Raw genomic sequence first — 10530 nt, forward strand, 5'->3', positions numbered from 1 at the left:
AAGGCTGTTTTCTATCCTTTCGGAAGAAAAATGATTATTTTGTAACCGGTCATTTGCCCGGATAAGTGTCGGTGCGGTTAGCGTTAAGAGGTACTCTAATTTCTTAGTACGAAAAAATCGAAACTGCTTTGTACTAAAGTATGATGTGTGAAGAAGATATTCTAGAAAGGAAATTCGAAAATTCGAAAAATTAACCGAGTTACAGCCCTTTAAATTCTGCGAAAGAATCTGTTATAATGTGCAACTGGTAGGTCGTCCAATAAGTGACACTTAGATCAATATTGCGAAGGCACTTTTAAGGGGTACTCTAATTTCTTAGGGTGAAAAATTTGAAACTGTTTTTTGTATTCGTTTTAAAGTGTGGAGAGTGAAGAAGATATTCTAGAAAGGAAATTTGAAAGTTCGAAAAATTAACCGAGTTACAGCCCTTTAAATTCTACGCGAGAATATAGTCAGCCTCGGCTTCTACAATTTCATGGCTCGTTTCTGGCAAAGAAATTATGAGGGTACACCACTCTCAAGCGTTCAAACATAGGTAAAAATTGAGGAATTTTTTTTTATAAATAACTACTCAATGAAAAATTTTAATTTTTCAAATGTAACTTTCAGCTTTGCCCTTCAATTTTGAGGAAATTTTTTAAACCACCCTGAGACGTCCAGAAATATGTCTGAATTTTTTTAACAAGTAACTACTGATTGAAAAAGTTTTATTTTTGTCAGAGGATATAAATGTAACTTTCAGCTTTCCCCTAAAAATTTTTCCAAAGTTACCTTTTAAAAGTAAAGATCTTACAAAGTAGAGGAATTATTCAGTTAATTCTATTAAAACATTCAGAAGATTGGTATTGCTGCAAAATTTCCTTAATTATCTCGCGAATCTTTTCATTACGATGCAAACACCAGATTGTTCTTCGAGACACAGCGATTAATTTCTTGCCTAGTCGGACTTTCCTACAAGAGATTTCATGCTGTTCGAAACAGATGTAGCTACTTTTCATTGTTCGCCTCATTACCCTCTAAATCGTGCCTTTTTTATCCTGGCTTTTCCCCCAAGCCAGGTACTCGGCCCTGATCGACGTGATTCACAAAGCGAGAAACCGCGGATCGTTTAATTCTCGCCGTGCAGAAATTGTCGTATTTGTTCGGGCTTCGACGTGAAGCATCGATCTCCTGTTGAAGACGGCGCGAAAACGAGCGGAACGGATAAAAAGGGGATTACAAATTGTGCGCCCCTGTTACCAAGATGGAACACCTTTGAATATTTTACATCCGCTGGGGTCTACCTATCGATTGGTTTTTTCGCGTCATTCCGCGGTCATTCAATTAAAAACTCGGTCAAGCTTGTATTAACGAGCGGGCCGCGTTATCAGTTGGTCGTGCGAAAGAGCTAAAACGGCCGAAGACGCTTAAGGGAGAATCGTGGGGAATAGAGCGAGGCTCAACGAAATTAGTCGCTTGGATTCTGTCCGAATGAATGAGATACTCTCGACGCTCTCTCTATTCATCGAGTTCTAATTTTCTTCTCTCGACCGTTCCATTTCTTCTTTCTCTCTCTCTCTCTCTCTCCCGTTTTCTCCCCCTTTAAAAAGTCGCGAGGTCCACCGCGGTATTCTACGTGGCGTCACTTCGAGAAAGAATTATTCGACGCCGAGCGTCGGTTAAACTGAACAGCGCGAGTAAATTGCTGTCTATTCATCGTGGAGCGTCGAAAAAAATGACAACGTCCCTGTGCGGATGAGAACGCGGTTTCTGTTTATAAAGTGTATCGATTTTATCTTACGACACGATTTTATTCTGCCATAAATCAACGCTGCATAGCGTTTTCCTTGAAGAAATGCGCGTGAAATTGACACCTGTATCAATCTTACTGTACGTGGCTGAACGACAACTACGAAAGCTGGGAGGATTTCTTTCGTGGGTCTCCATATTTCGATGCACTTGCAAATATATTGGATAAACAGAGTTCTTTATCGAAGATGGACAATGATTAACGGTTTTCGATAAGTGACAGGAGATAAAGATCGATTTGGGTAGGGAATTGATTTAATCCGGAAATCGATTAGGGTCCTAGACATTGGGGAACTTGGGACTTCAAGAATATTGAAATATTTGGGACCTTGTTCGGGGTCGAAGACTTTGGGACCAAGGGGACTTTGGGACTAAGGGGATCCTGGCACCGAGGGGACTTTGGGACTAAGGGAACTTTGGGACCAATGGGACTTTGGGACCAAGAGGACTTTGGGACTAAGGGAACTTTGGGACTAAGGGGACTTTGGAACCAAGAGGACATTGGGACCAAGGGGACTTTAGGACCATAGGCATTTTGGGACCAAGGGGACTTTGTGACTAAGGGAACTTTGGGACCAAGGGGACTTTGGGACCAAGGGGACTTTGGGACTAAGAGAACTTTGGGACTAAGGGGACTTTGGAACCAAGAGGACTTTGGGACCAAGGGGACATTGGGACCAAGTGAACTTTGGGACCAAGGAGACGTTGGAACCAAGGGGACTTTAGGACCATGGGCACTTTAGGACCAAGGGGACTTTAGGACCATGGGCACTTTAGGACCAAGGGGACTTTAGGACCATGGGCATTTTGGGACCAAGGGGACTTTGTGACCAAGGGGACTTTGGGACCTCAAAGACATTGGGACCTTGGAATCTTTGTGTCGTCAAGGACTCTGGGACTTTAGTAATCTCTGGATCTCGGAGACCCTGAAACCTTAAAGATTTTGGGACCTTGCAAATTCTGTGCCCTTAGGGATTCTGGGACTTCAAGAATCTTAGGACCTCGGGAACACTGAAACCTCAAGAATCTTGAGATCTAGGGGCAAGAATTTTTGGATATTGACAACTTGGGGCCTTAGAGATCTTGGAACATCAAAGACTTTGGGACCAATGCAACTCTGTCATCAAATCGACACCTGAGCCAAGTCGATCCTCAAGCCAAACATACCCTGAAACTTTGAAATCCTTGGACCTTCGGAACTCGAAGACTCCAAGTCATTAACGTCCCCGTTCACTCCCATTACTAGCTATAATTATCGTCCTATTTTCTTCGTTACATACCGTTACTGGATAGTTGTTCCACGGTAAACGGAGGGTCACATCAATAGACATGATCGTTACCTTCTCAGCTCCCTCGTGTTTTATCGTACATTTTCTCCCGTTACATTGTGTCTACGTCGAATTTTCACGTGACGATAAATTCACGTGATGAATGCAACGTGTAACTGGAGCTTTCGCCGTGTAAAGCACGAGCAACAGCCAGAGCAATCCATAAGTGGACGGCGTCTGGCTACTTCCGTACGCGGAACACGAAGCCCGCGAAGTATCGCATAACTTTTCGACTCCAGAGACTGCGAGGGAAGATTTGCCGGGTACGGCTTCGGAAAACGGCGAAACGCCAATAGACATCGACTCCGTTCTTCATTTACCGCGGCGATACCTCGAACCAAGAGTAAGAAAAATATTCCGGTATTAAACATCTTCGATGGAAATGACTCGTTACGCACCAGACCAATCTTAACTTTCACCGAACAGAAACTTAATAATGTTCGAAGTATCTGCAGACGATGTACGTTTCATTACCTCATCGCAAGTCGACTTTTCATCATCCGTTATTCAATAGTATTGCTTATTCTGCCTGTAGACCACTCATTTTTCACTGTAATTGCAAACCGATAAACATTCTAATTTCTACGCATATTCTTCCATGATTTCACTTTTGTGCAGTCATACTTTAGACCTTCTTTGCAATACAAATGTACCTTTAAGGAATCGCGTGTTTAATATATTGTACAATCATTCTGTGTGATTGAATCTGTTACACTAAAAGGTGCATACCCGTGTACACAAATAAATAAATAATAATAACAATCATTTTCATAACGTTTCTTTGAGTAGTGACTAATAAAACACTTATATAAGTAACAAAGAACGCACATCGTGCTTCGTTAATTTCATAGGAATTAGTATTAAATTACAGTACAAGAAGTCAAAGTAAAATAATAAAGCCAATCACTCTACCGATACATACTGGGTGTCTCGTGTCTTATTTGAGGTTACAGAGTTTGGGACTAAGGAAACTCTGGGGATTCAGTCTTTGGGACCAAAGACTCAATAAGTCCCGATGTCTCTGAGGTCCCTGGACTTTCGAAATTTCAGGACCCCTTCGGTCCCAAAAACTTTGAGGTTTCAGGGTCCCCGAGATCCTGAGTTTTTAAAGTCCCAGGGCCCCTTCGGTCCCAAACACTTTGAGATTTCAAGGTCCCCGAGGTCCTGAGATCCTTAAAGTCTCAGAGTCCCTGAGGGCACAAAGTTTCCAAAGTCACAAGTTCTTTTAGGTTCCTGAGTTTTTGAAGTCTCAGGGTCCCTTCAGTCCCAAAGTTTTTGAAGTTTATAGGTCCCCGAAATCCTCGGATTTCTGAAATTCCAAAGTCTCTGAATGCACAAAGTTTGCAAAATTCCAATGTCTCTAAGGTCTCTGAGCTTTCAAACTCCCAAGGTCCCTTCGGTCCCAAAAACTTTGAGGTTTCAAGGTCCCCGAGGTCCTGAGATCCTTAAAGTCTCAGAGTCCCTGAGGGCACAAAGTTTCCAAAGTCACAAGTTCTTTTAGGTTCCTGAGTTTTTGAAGTCTCAGGGTCCCTTCAGTCCCAAAGTTTTTGAAGTTTATAGGTCCCCGAAATCCTCGGATTTCTGAAATTCCAAAGTCTCTGAATGCACAAAGTTTGCAAAATTCCAATGTCTCTAAGGTCTCTGAGCTTTCAAACTCCCAAGGTCCCTTCGGTCCCAAAAACTTTGAGGTTTCAAGGTCCCCGGGGCCCTGAGGCCCTTAAAGTCCCAAAATCCCTAACTCCATTTAGGACCCTGGAACTTCAAAAAATCATTTCAGAAGATACATGCCTCCCAATCACACAATTTTCTCTCACTTTCACCACCGAAAACACTCTGGTCTTTACAAACGAGACATCCAGTACATTCACGTGCACACATCTCGTAAGCAATAACGTCTTACCGCACTGCGAACTTAGCGTCTCGTAAGTGTCCTTCAGTAAGTTATAGTTCTCCTCGGCGCTGACGCAGCACAGCAGTTTCTCGCTGAAATATCGAGAGCAAAACAGATTGCTGTTAGGCGGCAGGAAACTTCAATTAGAACTTTCACCGCGCATCTTTAACGACGAATTGATTCGAACTGCCGCGACGCGTTCCACAAGGCCTATACATATACAAGTCTGGGCCAAGGAAGCGCGACATAACGCGGAAACGCGCGCGTTAAAGCGAACCGTTATCGAGCACACCAACGAGACAAACGCGTCCCATTCGGTCTCAATGAAATTCAATTAGCTCGGATCAGCCGTTCGCGGAACGATGCCTCTCGTTTTTATCGCCGATCTTGTTACTCGAACCCGCCGCGTAAGCTGTAATCCTCTACGAATCGGTGAACGGCGGATGAAATAGAAAAAAAAGGCGAACCAGGAGGCGATTTCGATCTGTCACTTTTAATAAACTGTGCATTTTTGCTTTCTCTTTCGTAGTGTTGTTATTTACACGTACGATATTGTAATTTAAGAGTTAATTTGGAAATTTCTGTTTGGTGATTGGAATATTGTAGTAATTTCTAGAAATATCTACGATTTTAAGGTATAGGTATTTCGATTTTTAGACGTGTTTTTCTAATTTTTTCTTGAAAAGTAACAGAATGTATAGTCGTTGAAAGGAATATGGCGAGATCGTGAAATCGATCAAGCCTTAAAATTCACACGTTAGAGCACATCTACAGAAATTAGAGAAAATAAGGGCCAAATTTCAGTTGTAAACTGTGCTTTACCTCTAATTCATAATCTAAATATAAAAGATAAATTCAGTCTCAATCGAAAACCGTAAAATATCGCATTTCGATCTTGAATGTCACTGCATCAATCAGTATCACTACTTAACGTTTTAATTTACGCCCACTATATTAATTTAATTTACGACACTATATTTCTTCCATCGACTATACTCGAGGCTCCACAAATCTCTCTCCTCTTATCTCACGAAATATATTTCGAATTTCAGTCGCGTCTCGTTAAAAAATTGAACCAACCGAATATACGATGCTACTCTATACCGTCTATTTTCCACGCTAAAATTACTATCTACCATTATCGACGATATTCAGCGAACGAAACAGTGACAGATCGAAAACGTCGAAGAAAGGCAAAAACGAGGTTCGCAAGAAAACGAAGAAGGAAACGTCTCAGGTAGACATTTGTCGACGCGAGGTTACTTTGGCCATCGCTACAGTATTCGCAAAGAGAAATACTTACAAAGACGCGAGGAATGGAAATGACTCCTCGCTTTTGCTCAGAAGGGCCCTCAGAGCCACAGCGACCACCTCGTTCTGCAATAAAAAACGAAAGACGAGGTGTATACACTGGGGAAGAAGATATTTTTGCTGGACGAGGTCAAACGTGTGCTTTTGTACGGAATATGCATATTTCATACGTTCTAGTTACATGTTATTGGATCAGGAGTAGGTGAGAATTATGGTGATCCTAACAATTGTGTAGTAACGCTTCTTGTGTCATACTTCGAAAGGGTTTCTAACTTTTGCTACATGGATGTTTCACGTAGTCTTTCGGTCCCAAAGTAAGTGACACATTTGCACATTTTTGTTTCGAATAATAATAGTTTCCTTTTAAATTTTGAAGTTAACTGTAGCAACAAGAATGTTAACAGTGTCTCTTCATTGATATTTTCGAATTTTCTTCGAATGTTAATAGTGTCTCTTCATCGATATTTTTGAATTTTCTTCGAATATTCATAGCGTCTCTTCATCGACGATATTTTCGAATTTTCTTCGAATATCAATAGCGTCTCTTCATCGACGATATTTTCGAATGTTAACAGTGTCTCTTCATTGATATTTTCGAATTTTCTTCGAATGTTAATAGTGTCTCTTCATCGATATTTTTGAATTTTCTTCGAATATTCATAGCGTCTCTTCATCGACGATATTTTCGAATTTTCTTCGAATATCAATAGCGTCTCTTCATCGACGATATTTTCGAATGTTAACAGTGTCTCTTCATTGATATTTTCGAATTTTCTTCGAATGTTAATAGTGTCTCTTCATCGATATTTTTGAATTTTCTTCGAATATTCATAGCGTCTCTTCATCGACGATATTTTCGAATTTTCTTCGAATATCAATAGCGTCTCTTCATCGACGATATTTTCGAATGTTAACAGTGTCTCTTCATTGATATTTTCGAATTTTCTTCGAATGTTAATAGTGTCTCTTCATCGATATTTTTGAATTTTCTTCGAATATTCATAGCGTCTCTTCATCGACGATATTTTCGAATTTTCTTCGAATATCAATAGCGTCTCTTCATCGACGATATTTTCGAATGTTAACAGTGTCTCTTCATTGATATTTTCGAATTTTCTTCGAATGTTAATAGTGTCTCTTCATCGATATTTTTGAATTTTCTTCGAATATTCATAGCGTCTCTTCATCGACGATATTTTCGAATTTTCTTCGAATATCAATAGCGTCTCTTCATCGACGATATTTTCGAATGTTAACAGTGTCTCTTCATTGATATTTTCGAATTTTCTTCGAATGTTAATAGTGTCTCTTCATCGATATTTTTGAATTTTCTTCGAATATTCATAGCGTCTCTTCATCGACGATATTTTCGAATTTTCTTCGAATATCAATAGCGTCTCTTCATCGACGATATTTTCGAATGTTAACAGTGTCTCTTCATTGATATTTTCGAATTTTCTTCGAATGTTAATAGTGTCTCTTCATCGATATTTTTGAATTTTCTTCGAATATTCATAGCGTCTCTTCATCGACGATATTTTCGAATTTTCTTCGAATATCAATAGCGTCTCTTCATCGACGATATTTTCGAATTTTCTTCGAATATCAATAGCGTCTCTTCATCGACGATATTTTCGAATGTTAACAGTGTCTCTTCATTGATATTTTCGAATTTTCTTCGAATGTTAATAGTGTCTCTTCATCGATATTTTTGAATTTTCTTCGAATATTCATAGCGTCTCTTCATCGACGATATTTTCGAATTTTCTTCGAATATCAATAGCGTCTCTTCATCGACGATATTTTCGAATGTTAATAGTATCTCTTCATTGATATTTTCGAATTTTCTTCGAATGTTAATACTGTCTCTTCATCGATATTTTCGAATTTTCTTCCAATGTTAATAGTGTCTCTTCATCAATATTTTCGAATTTTCTTAGAATGTTAATAGTGTCTCTTCATTGATATGTTCCAATTTTCTTCGAATATCAATAGTGTTCCTTCATCGACGATATTTTCGAATGTCAATAGTGTCTCTTCATCGATATTTTCGAATTTTCTTCGAATATCAATAGTGTTCCTTCATCGACGATATTTTCGAATGTCAATAGTATCTCTTCATCGATATTTTCGAATTTCCTTCGAATATCAATAGTGTCTCTTCATCGACGATATTTTCGAATGTCAATAGTATCTCTTCATCGATATTTTCGAATTTCCTTCGAATATCAATAGTGTCTCTTCATCGATGATATTTTCGAATGTTAATAGCGTCTCTTCATCGACGATATTTTTAAATTTCCTTTGAATATTAATAGTGTTCCTTCATCGACGATATTTTCGAATGTCAATAGTATCTCTTCATCGATATTTTCGAATTTCCTTCGAATATCAATAGTGTCTCTTCATCGACGATATTTTCGAATATTAATAGTGTCTCTTCATCGATATTTTCAAATTTCCTTCAAATATTAATTTCTCCAAAAAAATACGCATCGATAGTTACATCAAAATTGTGTCAAATTTCGAAAGAGACTCGACAATTTTTCGAACAGAGTACACGACGTATGACATTTGGAAGAAGACAAATATTAATGCAAGCGTAAGATGGATTAGCAACTCTCCCCCATCCTTCAGCTCCAAGCAATATACATGTCTCGTCACAAGGTTCAATTTGAATCCAGAGACATATTGGAATACCTGCTGTTCATGGTACGTCGTCTGTGAACATGTACTTACGCGTGTTTCACCATGACGAGCGCGTGTGTGTATCATTGCGTACTCAGCTATCTGACATTTAAACAGCGCGCACTAGAAATCGGATTTCTAAGACGTAATTACTTGCATTTCGAAAAGGAGTTTCAGGATGCAGAATGCCAGAGGTCTTCGGTTCCTTTCAGCGTGCGAACATTTACCTGTGTTTCCGATCATTTTACACCAAGTTTCGAATAAATTTCATTTTACAATGTGACATTTTTAAAGAGAAATTGAACTCCGTTTTTACCAACTTCGAGTAAATTGGAAAATAACATTGTTTAGCTGTGTTTCCGATCATTTTACACCAAGTTTCGAATAAATTTCATTTTCCAGTATGAAATTTCAAAGTGCAACTGAGTACCTCTATTCTTGTCAACTTTGAGTAAATTAGAAAAGAGTGTTTACGAAATTATTATTTTGAGGTAATATTAAAAAGAGAACACTAATTAAAAAATATATATTTTCCGACGATTATCGAGTTGATAAGTTTTTCTTTCTATCTTTCGCGAATTTTCCATTTTGCACCAAAAGTACGCTCAATTTCTACGTGCAAATACAAAATTATTTTTCCTATTGTTTTCTGTAAATACGAAAATATTTATTCTTCTCCATTTGTGTCTTTACGAGTAGGTGCGTTTTAGCAATAACGTTAATTGACGGAAAGTAGCGTCCCTCCTTTCAACGAGCCATCCGATAACATTTAATCACGAGTTTCACAGAACGTAGGTAAAGATATCAACCTCTCTCTCTCTGCATTTCTATATATATTGTTCTACGGCGTCGTTCGAAGCTCGAAGGAAGCTCCGAGAAGTCTTAATCTCCCGCAATACTTTCAATTAACTCAATAAGTTGACCATCGTATTGATTTCACGTAATCTAGCCGAGTAAATTACGTTTCTACCAATCCGCCTTTTCCTCGAGAAACGGTAGATTACCGCGGGAACGATCCTCTGCACCACGTGACTGCTATTCTGCAGGCGTATTTTATCGGGGAAACCTCGCGTAAAATGCATCTGTCGCTGGAAAAAAAAAGGAACGTCGATGCATTTGTTACCGCTTTTACGAGAGACGTGTGAAAGTGGAGCATCCGTTAGGGATGATCTTTTTTTTTTACGACGTTCAAGGAAGGATGTGATGGAGAAGCTCTCCCTTTACGAGGCGCGTAAGGTTACGAAGAAATTAATAATCACTCGAGATAATTCGATGGAGACGGGCACGCGGATCGATCCAACAGCTTTTAATCGTAAATTATGACGCGCACTTTGCGGCGGAATTTATCGTTCCACTTTGTGCGCGGCTACGGGCAACTATTCTTCCGCGGGGAAGGATGGAGGAAGCTGCGTGGATGAGGAAAGCTGTGGAGGGCGAAGGAGAAGAAGAGAGAAGATGAAGAGAAGGAAAGAGAGACAAAGAAGAAGAGAAAGAGAACGAGCAAGGGTGGAAAAGCGAAGGAGC

General features: G+C 39.4%; 1 protein-coding gene across 1 annotated transcript in view; it reads right to left on the reverse strand.

Annotated features, from left to right (window-relative positions):
* Positions 1–10530, reverse strand: part of LOC108571563 (head-specific guanylate cyclase) — a 77684-nt gene that overhangs the window by 24861 nt on the left and 42293 nt on the right. The window contains exons 3-4 of the mRNA XM_017933632.1: positions 6311–6384; positions 5017–5099 (exon numbers count right to left, since the gene is read on the reverse strand). Coding sequence (XP_017789121.1) covers positions 5017–5099; positions 6311–6384 — 157 coding nt within the window. The remainder of the gene's footprint in view (positions 1–5016; positions 5100–6310; positions 6385–10530) is intronic.

This window comes from Habropoda laboriosa, unplaced genomic scaffold, assembly GCF_001263275.1.
Source record: "Habropoda laboriosa isolate 0110345459 unplaced genomic scaffold, ASM126327v1 scaffold40, whole genome shotgun sequence".
Taxonomy (NCBI): Eukaryota; Metazoa; Arthropoda; class Insecta; order Hymenoptera; family Apidae; genus Habropoda; species Habropoda laboriosa.